At 47.7% G+C, this 19,153-nt stretch overlaps 1 protein-coding gene across 1 annotated transcript in view; it reads left to right on the top strand.

Moving 5' to 3' along the window:
- The first annotated feature begins 225 nt into the window (after positions 1-225).
- Positions 226-19,153, top strand: part of Igf1r (insulin like growth factor 1 receptor) — a 284,867-nt gene continuing 265,939 nt past the window's right edge. The window contains exon 1 of the mRNA XM_048434815.3: positions 226-472. Coding sequence (XP_048290772.1) covers positions 379-472 — 94 coding nt within the window. The 5' untranslated portion in view covers positions 226-378. The remainder of the gene's footprint in view (positions 473-19,153) is intronic.

The following is a 19,153-nucleotide window of genomic DNA, read 5'->3' as shown; positions in this document are numbered from 1 at the left end:
GCGGTCGCTCCCTCCGGGGATCTGGGGGCGTTTGTCCTCGCCTGCGGCGATTTGGGCTTTGCTCCTCTTTCGGTAACAGTTTTTTCCCCCTCTTCTGCATCTCTGGGTTTGCAAATGGAGGCCGACGACGCCGACAGCCCGCCCCGGCGCGCCCCGGCTTCCCGACTCCGCCGCGCCGTGGGCTGCTGCTGCCGGCGCTGAGGGGCCGCCCCGCGCCACCCTCCCAGTCCACGCCGCCTTCCGAAGATCGTCGCCTGCGCTGCGCTCTTGTTTTTGGACGAGAGTGAGAACTGAGTTGGAGACTTTTTTTTTCTCTTTTCTTTTTCTTTTTTTTTCTTTCTTTTTTGAGAAAAGGGAATTTCGTCCCAAATAAAAGGAATGAAGTCTGGCTCCGGAGGAGGGTCCCCGACCTCGCTGTGGGGACTCGTGTTTCTCTCCGCCGCGCTCTCGCTCTGGCCGACGAGTGGAGAAAGTGAGTATCTGCCCGCCGCCCGCGGCCACTGCGGGAACTTTTCCTCCGAGGGGCTGCGCCCTGTTTGGGAAAACCCAGTTGCCACGGGCGCAGCTGTCGGACTCACTCCGGGGCTCGGGAGCGGAGGGTGGGGCTCTCCCGGAAGGCCGGAGCGGAGCGGGGCCCGAGTTCCCAGCCCAGGAGCCCCACCGGTCTGGTTCAGCGCATCTGCGCGCGGGAAGGGCCTCAGAGCTTTCTCTTTCGCTGTCCCGTGCGCGGCCTGGTGGGTGGGCAGCACTTGTTCCCCGGCGGTTCAGGAGCAGCCCACGCGTGGGCACTTGACGGGGAACTTGGTGTCTGGGTGGGGGCCCGTCCCACCTCCCTCTCCCCCGCCACCTTCGCCTCTCCCCACCCCTGCGCCCGGGCCTCTCGGCACCCAGCGCCCATCCCGCGCAGCGCACCACGGTGACAGCACCTTGGGAGGCTCCACGGGTGGCTGCTGGGGTAGACCTTGGTGGCAAGCTGGAACCTTCTGCCCCGCGTGGTGCAAGTTGTCCTGAGGGGGAGGTGCGGGGTGGGGAGGCCTCGCGGCCCCAGGACACGTTTCCAAACAGCACGGCGCGGCCTCCTGTCGCCCAAGTTGTTTGGCCCTTCAGGCTCCTGGAGTTCTTGGCCTTAGGCATTTCATGAGCCGGTGGGTGTCTAGTCCCCATTTCCCACACGGTTTGGTGACCCGGGGCTGTGCAGTGTGGCTCTGGGGTTCAGGGTGTACTCCCGGACCTTTCCTTAGGGAAGTGTGAGCTTGGGACCTTCTTCATACTCCGTCGGGGGTGGGGGTGGGGCTTGGATCTTCAATTTTTAGGGTCCTTGGGCAGTCTCTCTGTTTTTACCCAGCCCTGGACGCCTCTTCTTCCGAAAAGCGTCTAAGTAAGACGTGGTAGGGGCATCATCCCATGCGCAGAGCCGACGTGCTTTTCTACACACATGTGCTCTCAGCGCGGATTTAGGCGCACCCACAGCCCCACGACCACGAGGGGACACCTGGACGCCCGGCCCGGGGGAGAGGTGTCGTGTACGGTGGTTTGGGCGGCGTCAGGATCTGGAGCGTGGTAGCGGAGGGGGCGGTTGTTTTGTTTTGCGAGCGCGGAGCCCTGGCCTTGGTTTTGTTGTGGCCAGAGTTGTGTTGCACTGCCAACCCCCCCCCCACCCCCGCCCCGCACTTCCTTTGTACATACTTAATAAGCGGTATCGCTCCTCGCTCGCTATCGCTTGCAATCTGATAGCTTTTGTTTTGGTGGTGTCGGGTAGGAGTGCGTGCGTGCGTGCGTGCGTGCGTGTGTGTGTGTGTGTGTGTGTGTGTGTGTGTGTAGGGGGGGGTGTCCCTGGGAGTGAGAACTTTCTACAGTGGCAGGAGGATGGCAGGAGGAGGAGGGTTTTTTTTTTTTTTTCCTCGAGAAAAACAATGTGGCATACTGGTACTTTTGAGACGGTAGAGTAATTTGAACACGATTAAAAGTTTAAATGCAGTCTCTGAGCTGGGGCTGGGGAGGTGAGGGCGTGCGAATGAGTAATGGTTGCAGAATGTATGCAGGTGGTGCCTATTAACTTCGAAAAATCACGACTAAGCCTTGAGTTAGCAAGGGGGAGACGACGGAGGCTGCGCGGTGTGGGCCCCGCTATTGGGGTAGTTAACAAAGGCTGTTTCTGTAAACAAACCCCTGAACCTCTTTTAAGTAATGTCTACGGTGGAGCATGAGCAGATCTTTATAGAATTATAGCTGTTTACTGCCTAGAGCAAGGCGCAGACTGGGGCCGCCCCACAAATCTGGGCTCTCCTATCCTTTGTTTTCCAAACTTTGAGCACACTGGATTGGGCGAAAGGCTTCTGGCTCCCTTCTACTCAGTCCTTTAGATGGTGTTTGGGGGCAGGGTGGATTTCCATCCTTTAAGGACTAAATATGGTTTAGAAGACACTAGGGAAACGAGTCCATTTTACTATGGCATCCTATTGAACTGTGTGCTTTGTCTACTTCTGTTATTTAATAGTAGAAGTTCTGAAATGCAAAGTAGCAGCGATGGCCTTGCCTCTCCGGGCAGGGCGCAGACGTCTGAACCAGGTTGAGTCTGGGTCTCCATGAAGAACGTTCTTTGTCCAGAACAAGGGCGACAGGAGGATGTTTGAATGTGTGTTGTTTTAAAGCCTGTTCATGCCAAGGCTTTCTGAAAATGTGATGGATGTCTAGAAAGCACCCGGAGTCCTGGTTAGGGGCTGCTGAAGTCCTGACTCTCGGCAGGCAGTGACTGCCCCTTACAGTTGAAGGGGTCCATGAAGCATAGGCACCCCGTCTGAAAGGTGTAGACCACTAAACTCAGACGGAAGGCCCTGGGTCCCAGCAGAGGCAGGCTTCCAGTTAGGGATTGGGGAGTCTTTGAAGTGGGACCGTAGTGTGGGGCGTTTTCATCTTTCACTTTGGGACTGTGGAAGTTTCTTGATGCAAAGGCCGCCTTGCAGACATGTTTGCAAGATGCTGAGCAGAGGTTCGAAACAAGGGAATTGAGGAGGGGTGGCAGCCAGATAATCTAGGGCTAGGGCTGCTTTCTGTTTGAAAATGCACCGTGCACTTTGGAGTTACCGTGGCCAGCTCTTAAAAAGGGTTTAGTCAACTTTTTGCCGAGGGCTCGGTAACATCCTATTGACAGAGGAAAGGAGGGACCCGGGGAATGTTGGTCTTGAAAGACGTTAGTTAGTGTTACCTACCAGAAGGAGAACCCAGAATAAGAACTTTTGAAAGAACCTAAATAGCAAATTATAGTTTAGGTTTCTCTGCAGGGAAATAGCAAGTCAACTGTACTTTGTGGAGGGACAGGCCGGTGGGGAGTCAGGGCTTGCAGTTTAAAAGGTCTTATGTATGAATTGTGGGAAGGATTAGAAGAGAAGGGCTCAGTGAAATATGCCAGGGTTGAATAGAGGGGCCTTTAAAATATTACAAATAGAGAAAGAAGCCCCTTATAAAACACCAAGTCTCCTATGATCCTATTTATGTGAAATGTTCAGCCAATCCATAGAGACAGAGACATTGATCCCCAGTTGCTGGGGAGTGATTGTTAAAGGATACAGGAGTTTTTTTTAGGGAGGGATGAAAATGTTCTAACTTCAGTTTTCAGTGATGGTTATACAACTTGGAATATACCGAAAAACAAAAAGGGCATTGAGTTATGTGTTTGTAAACAGCTGTCTTGGGGTGTGTGATAACATCTGGACCAATTTTTGTTTTTAATTGCAAAGATTGAGACAAATACATTGTGCCACCTAGGAGGTAAGATTTGGCTAAGATTATTCAGGAAAAATTAATGCAGATTGGTATTGCTCTTTTTTGTGTTTTTTCTAAATTTGTGAGTTTTTAAGGTTCATGAACTAGTGCAATACAAATTGGTAATCGGAGCTCTGACAGCAGGAATCGGATGCCAGGCAAGAAATGGACAAACGGAGAAAAAAGAATCTTGATTATTCTTAGCTTGAGAATGGAGGGGTTGAATTTAAAACAACAACACACAGATACTAATCGTAGTGTGATTTTTTTTTTTGATAGTAAAAAATCCTCCAACTGAACCTAAATTGAGAGTCTGTATAGTTTAGGAGCCGAGGCAAGGGGCTTTTTTGTGTCTGCAGGCTTCCAACAAAGAAATATTACGTTGTTTTGAGCAGGAAAGGAAGTTTATCTCTCTTGTATTAACTACAAGTGGTGGTGATGGCAGAAGAACTGCTTCTTTTTTCTTTCTTCAAGAAATAAAATTCTTAAATGAAAATACTCCACAGTCTGAGTATATGGAACTGGGTTGGTTGTTTAGGAGTCTATTGCCTTAAAAAACTTTAAATGAAAAATTAAAATTTCTTAGAAAAGATTTAAGAATACACTCAAACCGTTGTGCCTTTAACTAAATGTACATGGCCTTTTCCATAGGAACAGACATAGAAAGTAATGTTTGCACAGGTTTTGGCCTTTTTTCTCAAGGTTATTTATTGGTGAAAATATTTCCTGCCTTTATTGTTGCAAGGTAGGTCAGTAATGATCATCAGCGGTATCATTTTCTCTCCTTGTCCATCTGTCCTCCCTCCTTCCCTCCTTCCTTCCTTTCCTTTCCTCCTCCCTCCCTCCCTCCCTCCCTTCCTCCCTCCCTCCCTCCCTTCCAGAACTCTTGAGGTACTTTTGTTTCCTTTTTAATCCGGTTTCATTTGGTTTGTCAGAATGTACTTCAATGAACTGAATCCAGCCAGTATTTAGTGGGCACCTACTGTATGAAAGCCGGGCTGGTGCTAGATATTGAATTCACCAACAGAGAAAAGACTTCCTTCCTGATACCTTTGGGACACTTTCCATGTATTTGCATGAAAAGAAGTTCCTTGAAAAATCAGACCCCCCCCCCCCCCCAGACCTAGCATGCATTTTCAAGACCCTTTACAAAACAGGGTTTGTAGGGTTGGCTAGTGTGGTGGATAGCCAGTGCCACACTGTTCTTATCCTATGACAGGTTCCCTAGTGTTGGGCTTTCACCATAGGCCATAGCATATGGGTATCTGTCTAATCAGGTGTGATTGTAACAGTGGCTAAAACCTTGCATATTGTGTGATGGGCGTGCTCATGCTCCTGTAACACTAATAAGGGAAGAGTCTGAGGCAGGAGGCTCACCCTGTCTCAAAATCAAAATAGCAACAAAATAAAAATTAGTCACACGTGTGTTCATAAATGTTGCCTGGCAGGATTCAAATTTCAGGAAAGGTGGGACTAGTTTTAGAGGCTCTCCAAGTATACGTAGTTTCCATAGCTTTGAGGTAGTCATTAGGAAATGCTAAGAATTCCAGATATTTTTGTGATTTAAAAATGAATGGACTTGGGTTTTAAAAGAATGAGGGGTAAGAGCTAGATGAAGAGGCAATAATACCTTAAATGATTTTTTTGTTGTTGTTGTTGAGGGAGTTGAGACAGGGTTTCTCTGTAGCTTTTGGAGCCTGCCCTGGAACTAGCTCTTGTAGACCAGGCTGGCCTCGAACTCACAGAGATCCACCTACCTCTGCCTCCCGAGTGCTGGGGTTAAAGGCATGTGTCGCCACCACCACCCGGCATCTTTTTTTTAAATCATAAAACATACAAGACCAGTTTTTCTCTGATTGTGATTTTCTCTGTTTTGTTTTCAAAACTCATTTAAAACTCAACTCCAGAGGTATTTATGCCTGGAGGCCAGCTTGCTTTGAGCGGCTTTTCTTAGCCACTGTATGACAGGTGCTGTCTGAGCCCCAGAAACAAGATGTTTTTCAGTTGGACTAAGTATGTAAAACGTACTCACGTGCTGTGGCTACAGCTCTTGGCTTCTCCATCTGAGATGTTCTGAGGGAAACACTGAACACTTGAAAGACAACAGACTGAATAGTGGGTGTTGCGCTCGGAGCGTTTGGCCTCGGGTCAGCAAGGGGACGTTTCCCGGTTCCTTATAAAGATGTGTGATTTGGCTTAAACTCGGAGTGGATGCGGTCCTAAGTGTTCCGTGAGATACTGAGATCTGTGGACACTGAGGAGAACATAGTTGGTGCCTGATATTTACAAAGATTATAATTAAAACATGTACATATGCCCTATCTCAGTTCCCTTGCCCCATGGATCTGATTTGTTTAGAGATGAGGACATGGGTTTGTAAAAAAACGGTTTGTAAACAGTGGATCTTAAAACATAACCTTGGCACGATGAAGTCCATGTCTTTTGTTGAAGTGTTTGACATTGACTCACAGTCGTAGTATCTTTGGGTTTGGTGCCTGTGGGTTTCTGGAAAACGCTGCAGTGTGTTTTTAGTCATCTCTGCTAACATTTTCCATGTCTGCAGATTTCCTTTTATCTAATGCCGGTTTCACTTAGGATGGATGAACATGGTGAATTTCAGGATCTTAAGGTTGGTGTGTCTTGAGCTGAGACATCATCCATCGTCTCCTTAAATACCTGCGGAGTACTCGCAAGGCTCCGTTCTCCAGGTCAGAGTACTGGTATTATAATGAGTCTGGCCATTCGTTTTTTCCAATGTACTGAACCATAGAAATCATGGCCATGTTTGTTTAAAGAACTAAGAAACTAGTAAGAAAGGCGTACATTTCTCTTCCTTTTGGGTCCCAGGCTGTAGGGATTTATCAACTCACAGCTTGCTGTTCAGACTTGACTAGAGCAGAAAGTGGGGTCCCCTGTGCTGAGGGGTGGACAGCTGGGGCTGCAGGAACTTCCACAGGATAACGATGCTGCTCTTGGGTTTTATATTTAGCCTCAGCTTGGTTCCTGCTGGTGTGGGATGTGTTCCTGAAGCTTAGGGACCATTCCTCCATGCTTCCTGATGGGCTTGACACTTAGAGTTTCTCGTTTGGAGCATCTGGTGACCAGCTACAGAGAGAGAGAGAGAATGTGACCGTGATTGATGGAGCCTGCATTGCGTAGAGAAGGACTCCAGTCCCAAATTGTTTACTTTGCAATGGAATGACAGAAATGACTTTTGCAAGAATCGGAGTTTGTTTACTTGGTGTTGTTTTTCTAGAGACGGTCTTGCCGTGTAGCCCTCCTGCCTCAGTGTCCTGAGTACTAGGATCATTTGTAGGCCTGAGCTACCACACTTAGCTGGACATTTTTGTTTTTTGTTTTTCGAGACAGGATTTCTCTGTAGCTTTGGAGCCTATCCTGGAACTAGCTCTCGTAGACCAGGCTGGCCTCGAACTCGCAGAGATCCTCCTGCCTCTGCCTCCTGAATGCTGGGATTAAAGGCGTGCGCCACCACTGCCCGCCCTGGATAGACATTTTTTAAAGGACTTTAAAAAGTAATTTATCATTATTGCAGAAAATTCCTTGTAGTGGGAGCTGGAACCTTAAAACTTTATTCTTTATTTCTCATCTCACCGCAGGAGTTACAGAGTTACTCACGGTGTGTACACCTGTCTTGGTGTGCGTGTGAGCACGCATCCGTCTGGATTGCTGACTGCAGTGTGCAGCTCTTGGGCATCTGTGTAGTTAAACTTGTCAGTCTCTTTTTAAACACGGTGCTTTGTTTAAGCCGGCTCTGGACTTGCCATTTTAAAAATTAGTCTTCACATGGCAACAAGTATGTTTCATGATACTAAAGCAGAACTTGAAAGTCCCCGAGATATTTTGCGTGTCTGCTTTTGCTTGTCTATAAAATTATTGGGAGTATTTCTGATTGAGTGAATGAGACATTACCAATTTATAAGTCCCTTTAAGGTGTAGAAGCCTGAGGGTAATTAGATAGCAGTGAGTTAATATACAGGACTTTTCTTTTAATTTGGATTATTTTAGTAACCTTTGATAGCTAACTGAAAAACAAAATAGGAAGTACCTGTAGAGATTCCAGGTGACCACTGGCCATTTGGGTGACTGGAAGTTTGATGAGAGCGTCGTGAGTCACTATCTGTTGACTATATTTAGATAGTGAGGTCGTCATCAGTTGTTCCCATGCTCATCCGAGTCCTATGGTGTTTGTTCTCCCTGGACGTCATTGTACTGAAGTAATACACAGGCTCCCAGACTTGCGGGGAAGCCCTGTTGATGGCTCTGTTGTCCACTTCTGGGAGTTAGTGGGTTCACGTGGCTGTTTAGCCACAGCGCAGAGTGGTTGAATCATAGGAACTTAACTTTGTTAACAAGTGGCCTTTCTCACTTGGATGCTGTATTTCCAGCATTTCTTCTGCCGTGAGCTCTTTTCAAGTCCCGAGATTGGCTCAGGATGGAAACTCCAGTTAACCTCAGCTCTACCACCTGCCCTTTTCTGAAGAGACTGCTTAATTGAATGTTTCCTCTCCACCTCACTGAGTCATTTGAAATCACACAGATTTGCCCATTTCTGGTTCTGCCTCTGTCCAGTCCAGACCTGCATCTCAAACCCTTAGAGTAGAGAGGACACCCTGCGCTGGCCTGTGAGCCGGTCCTCAGGCCTGTAAAGGTTCGTGGGCTTTGTGTGCTTTCCAGCCCTAGATCCTCACTATGTGCAGCAGCTGAGTCTCCGGTTTCCACGAGAAGTCCCCCCCCCCCACATGTATTAGACTGTAATAGATTCTTAACACTGTCAGGCTCCACAGTGATGCCCAGAAGCCCCCGTGCTGCCTGAGCATCTGCATGAGCCAGCCATGGTGTTCCTCTCCACCCCAGATATTGCTCTGTATTTTGCCCTGTTTCTGTGGCTCGGTGTGATTTCTTCTGCCCCCTCCCAACACTGAACATTGGAAAGTGCTACTCTGGATGACTGGAATGTCACCTGGGTCAGGATTCTTTTTAGCTGTCCATTCTTTGATACAGCACATGCTATGGATGTGGAGACTCAAAATGATCGTGAAAGAAATTTCTCCTTGTCTCACTAAACCACCAAATATCATTTTCTAATACATTTAGAAAGTTAAACTCAGGAAAATTTGGGGAGGAGGTGTGGTTTTTAATTTTTATAAGTTCTCTCTCTCTCTCTCTCTCTCTCTCTCTCTCTCTCTCTCTCTCTCTCTCTGTGTGTGTGTGTGTGTGTGGTTGTGAGTGTTAGTTTGGCCAGTGTATGATGTCAGTTGACTCCTCCCAGTCCCCAGGACTTTCTAGGATTTTAATATGTAAGAGATACTTGTTTTTTAACTCTGTTTTTAACTCTGCTTTCTTCTTGTGAGGGTGACTGCCATTTCCCCGACTGCATAGATCTAACACTCCCCTTCCTCCCTCTGAGCTCAGACACTGCTGGGCTGGCTCACTGATAGTGATGCCTTGTGTCTTGTTCCTGGACTGTCATTATTACTAAATGACAGAGGAATCAAGAGGAGAGGATGGTTTGAGTCTCAGTTCTTCAGCTACTGGGGCAAGTTAATCTTCCCGTGGCTTTGTTTCCTCATCTGTGAAATGACAACTTTGCTAGTACTCACTGTGTGCTTATTCATTAAATTAAACAAGTTAATATTCTTGTCAAGTGCTTATAGATGAACCTGGCACCTACTAACCCCCTTGGGCTTGAGCTGCTCCTCCTGCCTTACAGATGTGCCATCATCAAGCAGAGATTTTCTTTGGTAGTGCGGGCAATACAGAGGGCACACTCCCTGCTTCCATCCTTAGTTATGTGAACCTGGCGCCTAGTAAGTGCGTAGTAAATATGTATTCTGTGCGAAGATTTTTCTTTGCTAACGTGCATTATAAAGCTGAGCTCTGCTTGTAAATACACGGAATAAAAAGGTTAAACCCAGCCAAGCATGGTGGCACAGGCCTTTAATCCCAGCACTTGGGAGGCAGGTGGATCTCTGTGAGTTTGAGGCCAGCCTGGTCCAATAGTGAGTTCCAGACCAGCCAGTGCTACCTGCTGAGAACTTGTCTCACCCCCCCACCCCCACCCCCACAACAAAACAACAATAACAAAACAACAGTAACAACAACAGCAAAACCCCTAAACAACTCCATTTCCAAACCAAAAATATTAAACTTTTTAAGTTCTGCCCTTTCAGCCTTGTCCTGTTCGTGTGGCCAGCTCCGCTCAGTTCAACTTCCACTTCCCAATTCTGTTTGTCACAGTTTCTCCCTTAATCCTTTCTTTTGTTTCTCTCAGCACAGCATCTTAGATGTGGCCAGTGTGCACTTTGTCAGTCTCACCAAGGCGTCGTCGCCATCTAGTGGTCACATGTGAAATGCAGCCACCTCCGTGAGGTGCTCAGAGGAGGACAAGAACCCGTTCTCCCAAATTCCCAGCTTTTCCTTGCTGGTGTGGCTCCTGGGAAATGATTGGAAGAAAATGTGGATGCTTCAGGCTTTAGAGATCACTGGGCTACGGTTTAGTATAAAACTTGTTCTACTGTTTTGAGTGATAAACTCAGAGAATTAAAGTCTTCCAGAGCAATGTACACACGCGCCCTGCAAACCCAGTCGGAGTTGTGTCTTACAGTCCTAAAATACTTCCCCCGAGCCATGGAACTTTTTTATGTGTAAAGTTTAAAAATGTTTCATTTGAGATGAGAGATTTAAAAAGTTAATTCTGCTGGGGCCAGCAAGATGACTTACCTGGTAAAGGTGCTTGCTGCCAGAGTTGAGTCTCTAGAACCCAGCACAGTCGAAGAAAGAACTGATCTCTTGAAAGTTGTCCTGTGAGCTCCATATATGGCCATGGTGTTTTCATGCTCACCTCCCAAATAAATGTAAAGTAAAAGTTTTAAAAAAAAGGGACTACCTTTTTTTTTTTTTTAAATCTATAGCAAGCTCCGCCTTTCATTGCCCTTTGTAAATAGGTGGCTACACTTGCGTTTTTGTTCCTGTGTGTGTCCCCTTGGGCTACCTCACGCGATCAAGATGTTCACCCGAGAGGAGCGACAACAAGGGACCACGCACAGCTCCATTTCTGATGATCCTCATCCTGGTGCTGGTCGTACTTCATTCGATATTTTCTTTTCCGTTTGTCCTCAGATCTTATTGATAATTTCAGGATCTGTGCCCCCATTTCTCCAGTGACACTGTATCTAGTGGATACTTCCTTCCACGGTGTTATTACCCCCCTCCCCCAGACAAGGTTTCTAGTACCGTCCTGGCTGTCCTGGAACTTGCTATGTAGACCAGACTGGCCTTGACCTCACAGAGATCCACCTGCCTCTGCCTCTCAAGTGTTGTGAAAAGATGTGCACCACTGCCTGGCCCACGGTTGCTTTTTGTTACTTGATTTTAACTTGGAGATCATTTACCGGGCTGAGGGCTTCCGTGTGTTCTCGCAGACACATCAAACAACCCCATCAGCTGTTTCTCAAGCAGACACTGAGTAGTGACAGAAATAGAAGACAACACTTGATCTTGACTGCCCTAAATTGATAACACAACATATAGTAAGTGTTCAGTAAATGTGTGTTTTCTCATAAAACCTTATTTTGCTAAGGTGTGTAAGAATAATTAATAATTCATAAGTTTGCCCCTGTGCCTGGGGCAACCATATTATCACTTTGCTTTCTGATACTCTTCTGAGAATCAACCAACAGTTGATTCCGCATCTAGGATTCTGATTTCTTATTCACAATGCCCTGAACCCATTTTTACCTACCATTGGGGAATGCTTGGTGGGTAAGAGGGTCTCAGGAAATGGCAGACTTCTTAAAGAGACCACCTTTACCCCTTTCACTTGGATACACTGTTTATTTACAGTGAATGTCTTTATCTCATAGTAGCTTTGCCCTTGGAAACATTTTATCACCCCAGTTTCTACTACATAGAATTTAGAAGCAATAAAATGATCTTTTAAACCTTTGGTTAGGCCTTCTGTTCTTGGAGGTGAACAAAAAAAATTTAGAACTGGAAAGGACATTTGCAAGTCTAGTTTTGTGTGCCTGAGGTTGGTGACCATTCTCCTTAAACTTGGATGGGAACAATCCACCATTACCATTACCAGCTACTTCGTTTGTGGCGTACCTTCAGCCATTGGGGAGCTAGCTGCCTGATGAAAGATTGCTGTCTTCAGGTTGGGTGTGACTGCGCCCATCTCGGGAGGAGCCTCAGAGCTGGTGGGCCCTATGCCCTGTGCTGCTGCTGATTGCTCTCCTCCTTCAGGAGTGACCCCAGGGCTTGGAAAGGTTGCTACACTTTTTCAGCCTTCAGATTCCAAAACAAGGCAGAGGGGGGGGGATTCCTAGGTAGCTTTGTTTGGAATGTTGCAGACTCCTGTGGATAGAAGTTTGCTTCTATTTCTTGCATTGTTTTCTAATGAGATCAACGAGAAGTTGCCTTGAATTCCAACAGGGACAATAGTCAGGTCTTCTACATTTGTCCTTTAAGTGCCTGACAAGGCCAGTAACAGTTTGTCAGAGGGCCACCGGAGACTCGAAGTCTGCTTCTATCACTGTGTCCAACAGCAAAATAGTCTTCTTGTCTGGGGTGCTGTAAGAAGGCTACTGAACTTAATACCCACGAAGTCATTGCTGAAGGTTTGATGCTCCTTAGGCATTCAAGGTGAGCTATTTCTTATAGAAAATGCAAACAGAATCATCAAATCAAGTGTGTTTATTTCAAGGGCGGCTAATATAAAAAGCATTTTCATAAAAAGCACCACTGAGCTGAGTGAACATGGGTTCATCTGCATGCCCTGCCTTTGGGGAAGCCTGCTCTCCGCAGGTGCCTGGAGGCCCGTTAGAGAGGGAAGTATGGACCTTGGTACCCATCTGTAAATTGGAGTAGTGCCAGTCTAGCAGGCATGCCAAGGGAATCAGCAATAATATTTCTAAGATGGCCAACAGAAGCCTGTCGAAGGCATCCGGCAAGTGAGTGCTTGAGTTTTTCTCCTCCCACATTGCTGTGGGGCACTGGGAATTTCTGTCTCCCAGTCCTTCCTGCAGCCCCTACGAAGGGGAGGTTTGCCATATCTATTGGTTTAACTCTCAGAAGTGAGGGCTGGGGAGATGGCTTAGTGGTTAAGAACACTAGGATTAGAACCCAGGTTCAACTCCCAGCACCCACATGACAGCTTTATAACTATCTGTAACTCTAGCTATGGGGGTCCAATGCCTTCTGACTTCCTTAGCTTGAACTCTGAAGTGTTACAAAATCGAGAACGTGAATCCATTCCCTCAGCTTTCAGAAAGTTTCCGCTTTCAGAGCATTTTGGATTTTCATATTAGGGCCAGTCAGCTGACACAGATGTTCCTGAGTCCAAACATCTCCATCTCGGAAACACTTGTAGTTCCACCATTTCAGATACTGTGAAACAGTAATAGGAAGTTTGTGTTCGGCACCAAATTATAGGATCTGAGCTAAAAAAAAAAAAAGTCTTTGCGCTGCTGAATAGCCAAGGGACTTTTAGTGTGCCTCCAGTGTTCAGTTCAAAGTGATGGAGACAGTCCTCTGGAAGGTGGGGGCAGGTGGCAGCCTGCTCAGATGCAGGGGAAGGTGGGCGTGAGAACCAAGTACATTGGCGGGAGTTGAGTGATGGGTGGATAATGGGGAACTTGAAAGCTTTTGGAGCATTGTGAATAGAGAGGCACAAGAGCTTTCCTGCCATGGGACTCCAGTGCTGGAGACGGGTGCTGTGCAGACAGGGAGGCAGGGAGCTTAGGGCCAGGGAGGGACATGTCATCTTAGACACAGGATCCAAGAAGCAAGAACTCACTGCGTAGTGACCTGGTTCTGTGGCGTGGGAGTGAGTGATGAGTTCCTTCCTTCCTTTGTTGGGGAGGGGGTTGTGTTCCTGGAGGAGCTAGTGAGGTGTGACCCTGGGTCAAGAGTAGGGGACTGTATAGAATGCGGCCCTAGAGTGCCTCTGGGTTGGCTTGGGGTCTGGGGTCAGCAGCACAGAGCAGGCCCTTAAGGAAGCACCTTTGGGCACAGGATAGTGGGAGAAAGCCTTTTGGAGACTGCAGAATTTACCTTTCTGATTAAAACCGGCCTTCAGGAAAGTGGTGAGGTCATGGTTAAACATGCTGCTTTTTTTCCAAAAATAAACGTCCCAGCTTTCCAGGCAGGCCCTCCTGTAGTTAGTTGCTGGGTGCCCTTTTCTGAGTTTGAGGGCAACCCAGGCCAAAAAGGACTCTTGCTTCCTTCAAAGCATGGTTAAGTGAACCCCAGGCTGGCCCTTCACTGTGGCTGAGGCAAGGAAGAATCCCCTGCTCTCCTGTCGTGACAGCCAACATGGTAGGATGGTTTCCAGCCCTTGCTGTGTGAGCCAAGAGGAGTGATTTGTTTAAATGGGGATGCCAGCCTTGTGTCCCGGCCTGGCTTGCTACTGGCACTTTTTTAACACGTACTCCTTTATGATTTTAAACGGATTGGGCACATTGGGATTGTTGATGAGAAGCAATTGCAGGGCCTTAGCCCAGATCAGAGCTACCAGCTGCCTGCTCCGCAGCTGGAATTGTTGGTTTTCACTCACATCTAGAGTGTAAGAAAGCGGTGATATGCGTGAGGCGCCCTAGGGAGGTGGTGTCCTTTGGTTTGTGGGCCTTTGCATGTGGGGATTTTAGTGAATTCTGAAATTTAGGTCGCTGAGTGACTCAGTTCCTCCCCAGACCCCAAGTTTAACAAAGTTGGTTTGACTGTTTTGGCCCTTTCCTGCCTACTTCTGTGCCTCCCCCCCCCCCCCCCCCCGCCGAAATCTTGCTTGGTGGATTTGATTCAAGCCTGACCTTAGAATGAGAGCCCCGAGAGCTAGAATCCTGATGATAAACTGTGTCCGGTTCACCCTGCTGCTCTCCTTTCTTCATCTAGAAAACGAAACAGCGATGCCCACTTGGTAGGTTTCTTACAAGGACTTTGAGAATGATGGTGGACAAAGCTTTTGAACTCTGCCTGCCATAGATACCAGGCGGTGGTTGGTGGTGTTCTTCAGGGTAGATGGAATATACAGTAGAGGTGTGAGAAAAGGGGACAGCACTTTCCTGGGTGTGCACTGCCGATTTTACACCCTGCCAGGGGACAGTAGCCTCCCTCCCCCCTCTCCTTCCCCCTCTTCCTCTCCCTCCCTCCCTCTCTCCCTCCCTCCCTCCCCCATCATGTTCCTGCGTTTGGGGGAAGGATTGAGGCATTTTCTTCCAGAAGACAGATTCGGATTCCAATACCCTTTAAAGAAGGCTCATGTACCCTGCCCAAGGGGTTGAATGACAGAAATGAATGATTGATGTGTTATGGTATGTGCGGAGTCCTGTGTCCCTGAGCGCTTTCTCTTTTCCAAGGACGGGACCGTAGTTGGAGGTCATACAGCTTCTGTGATAAGAGGCAGATCAAGGGGCCGAGTGTGGTGGTGCACACCTTTAACCCCGGCACATAGGAGGCCAAAGCAGATGTGTTTCTGTGCATTTGAGGCTACCTTGAGCTCTGAAGGAAGACCCCGGTTTGTTGTTGTTGTTGGTTTTTTTTTTTTTTTTAAGCCAAGTCAAGGGTATGAGAGTGGGGTGGGGTTTATGTTCCCAACCAGGTTTAGGATACAGGGTCTTAAATGCAAGGATCTATATTTGCAGGTGACTAGTTAGATAGGCCGAAGTTAAGAGTGGGGCAGGTTGAAACCCTTTGGTTTTTGTAGATCAGGGGCTTGCCACAGGGATAGTTCCCAGAGATGAAGAAGGAGAAAGCTTCAGTGGGACTCTGACCCATTGTACCTAGTAAATAAGTTCTTGCAAGACAGCCTTCCTTGAAGACAGGGCAGGGGCTTGCCTCCTGTTCTGCTCCTGGTTTCCTCAGAGCCCCTTTCCCCAAGACCTGCATTTAAGCCTAGGCCTGCTTCAGTATGTTTTAAGTGGGCTTAGATGCATTTGCTAGGTGTTTCCAAAAAATTATGATTTGAATCTGGACCACTCACTTCACAGATCAGTCAGTAATGGTGCTATTTACTTTTGTAACCAAACATCTCTTAGAAGGTGGAGTGATGCCTTGAATTCCGTAAGCCCCTGAAAAGACGTTAGATACCACTAATCATCGATGAACTGAGGTCAGAGTCCCAGTTGGTCCCAGTTCATACCTCTTACTACAACGCTGACGGGAAACCAGACAGTAGTAGCAGGCATAAGCGAAGACATGGAGAGATGGGGGCTGTGTGTCTTGGCCGTGTAAATGCCGGAATGAGAATGTGGTATGGGTTCCTCCAAAGTTAGTCCTGAGTTGTGTGTGATCCAACTGTTGTACTTTCGAGTCTGTTGCCCAGAGTGAAAAGCGGGGCCTTGAACAGCCCTTTGTATACCAGTATGCGTATTGGTGAATGAGTTTGAAAAGTCAAGGTGGAAGCAAACCAAGGACCCGCCAGTGCCGGTTGAATGCACAGAATGTGATGTGTACAATGGAATGTTGTTGAGACTTAGGAGGAGGGTCTGTTAAGGGCTGCGGGGAGGATGAGTGTGGAACATGGTGTATGACGTGAAACTTGAGTTGTGTATATTTCATTATATTTTTAAGAAGAAAAGCTGTCCATCTAATTGAATAGTGAGAACGTACCAGGTGGACCGTGGGAGAGACATTCCAGACCAGTGTCCCGTGAGGCCTCATTAGAGACACAGGGGCAGCTCCTGGGAGCCAAGTCTCACAGGGCAGGGTCTGCCTTCCATAGCTAGTCACAGTATTGCAGGCCCTTTGCCTCTCACGGAAGCCGAGTCCAGAGTCAACTGCTCATGCCGCTGCCGTCGTCACACATGAAATTTATTGCTAATCAGCCATGTGACGTGTAATTGCTTTTTCATTTTCTCATTTTTCCAGAAGAGAGACTTGTTTAGGTATTCGGGTCCCTCCTTGATTATACTGGAAGTTTTTCATTTGCTTTGACAGCTCAATTTTTTTTTTTTTTTTATTGCAAATGGACTACCCCATCATGTGGGGAGATGAAAGGAAGAGATTGGCTACTGGTGTCAGGAATTCAGGTGTCTTGGAAGTTGAAGCTGGCCAGAGGCTTTCCTTCAAAGGTGAACCCAAAGCACTTTCAGGGCCCGTACTGTTTGAGGTCACAGGACATTGCCTCAACACCTCTCCAGAATGTACTCTCTGGGGCCAGCCCTTTGGACGTGGTTGTCTTAATCTAGTTTAACAAGGCGCAGGACTCAGGCCTGGACCTGCTGAATTCCAGACAAGACTGAGAGAGGTAGTCGAGCCTGTCTGGCAGCGAAAGAGCTTCCTCCACCCCACTGACCCACCACAGCTCCTCTTGGTCTGATCCACGGGAAGAACCCGTGCCCTGTCCGCAATCTAGACAAGCATTTCCCCGAATGTGGAAAGCAAACCCGAGTTTGCTTCTTGCTTTCCTCTGGCCCTCTCCAAACTGTCAAGCCTGTCTGTGTGCATGTCTGCATCGCCTGGCCATTCTCCAGGAAGCCAGCCCTTCTCTGGCCAGGTGATGGGCTCCTGCAGGGCAGTGGAGATACCTTGGTCAGCTCTGGCCGCCGTCGCAAGCTAGAGAAGCGGAGTGACTCCAACAGACACCTCTCAGAAGTTTACCTCTCGAAGCTCCATGTCCAGTATCAAGAGTGTCAACCAGTTCAGTTTCTGGCAAGGGCTGATTTTTTTTGCTTTCTCCAATAACAAATATCTTTTTGCTGTGTTTTCATGTGGCACAGAGAGCAAAGGTCTCTTTTTCTTCAACTAAAGACACGGATCCCTTCATGACCTCATTCAAGCCTAATCTTGTTCCAAAGGGTCTACCTTCCAATACCATCCCCCTGGGACGTGGAACTTCAAACTGATTTTCATCCAGTCCATAATAATAAAGGGATGTGCTATAGTTAAGGATTTTCAAGGTCATGATTCTATTTATGTTTGTTTTTGCCAAGGCTGATAGTCGGTTACAGATTAATTGTAAGACTTAAGTGAAATTGGGTACCAATTGTATATCGAACCCTTTAAATCCATAGGCTCACATTCATGAATTCAGCCAGGCATAGATCAGAAGTATTTGGGGGTGGGTGGGAAGAAGTGTGCCGTGTTGAGCCTGGAACTTTGTTTCTTGTTCTCTAAGAGACACATTGTAATATCTGTTTGTAGCAGGTGCTGCCAATCTTGAGGTGGTTGAGAGGATGTGGGGAGAACTGAGATCGGCAAATAAGTTTGTGTAAGGGACTTCTGAGAGTGAGGTATTTGTATGGGGGAATCCCAGAATCAGCCTTTGTGCTGGGGGACCACTTTATGTGTTTTCAGGATCACAGTGAACAGCCATATTTTTTTTGTTTTGTTTTTAAGTAGATGCCCTTTGAGAGGCACCCCCTTATTGGGAAACTACACACGACTCCATCTCCCACTTCAGAACAGATAAGTCGCTTATTTTAAACTCTGCAGGAGCTACCCAGAGGGCCATTATGCTCCCTGGGAGTTGTAACTTGAAAACCCAGTTCCATGTTAACTCTCTAGCTTGGTGAGTCTGCTCTTATCTGACCTGTGGAATCAGGTCAGAAGTGGCTCCTCCTGATCCTGCCTCGGGGGGTCTGCTTTGCGGAGCCGCCACCAGCACCCGTGGGTTTGCACCGGTTGCGGCAGCACGCAGGCCTGCCACTGCTCCCCCTGCTCCCCCTTCAGAGCCCATGAAACAGCGCTGCTTCTCCTCCAGCAGATCCAGAAGGCTGGGGCGGCGGCTGCTAATTGTTTATAAGCATTAACTGTTTACCAGTCATACTTGCTATTTTGAATCTGACCCTGCTATTATGTTGTTTGTTTCTCTTCACAGCTGAGCCGTAAACTGGGTAGATTTGGTGAGTCACTGGCGGGATGGTAAAACCAGTATCGATCAAGCCGCCCTGCTCATCCTGAGAGCCATTTAGAAAGGGAGATGAAACAGTCTTCAGGGTTTCTTCAGTTGGCCTTCAATCCCAGAGTCTTTGTGCTCAGGCCGGGCTGTCTGTATCTCCGAATCCCCCCCAGGAGCCCAAGGGCATTTGGCTTGCTCCTTGGAAGCCTTGCTCTGTTAAAAGAAGGGGAGAGCAGCCCCTGAGAGAGTTTCTCTTCATCTTTGTTCTCCAGATTCCATCCTGATTACCGACTACTGCTTTCAGGAGCCATGCACAGTTATTTGTGGGGAGTCTGACTCCCCCCCCCCCCCCCAAGCCCAGGCTTTGAATTCCTGGGATGTTGAAGGTTGATTAGAGTTGCCTGGGGGGACAGATGTGCTTGCTGCTGTGGGTTCTTTGAGGCTGGAGTATAGTGAACCGTTGAGCATTAGAGAGGTAGTCAGGGGGTGTGAGGCAGGAGGACACTGATTGGGACCCTCTGTTTCTGGACCCTT

Source organism: Myodes glareolus, chromosome 24, assembly GCF_982192425.1.
Source record: "Myodes glareolus chromosome 24, mMyoGla1.1, whole genome shotgun sequence".
Taxonomy (NCBI): Eukaryota; Metazoa; Chordata; class Mammalia; order Rodentia; family Cricetidae; genus Myodes; species Myodes glareolus.
The sequence above is the reverse complement of the archived record's forward strand: the minus strand, read 5'-3'. Positions and strand labels throughout refer to the sequence as shown.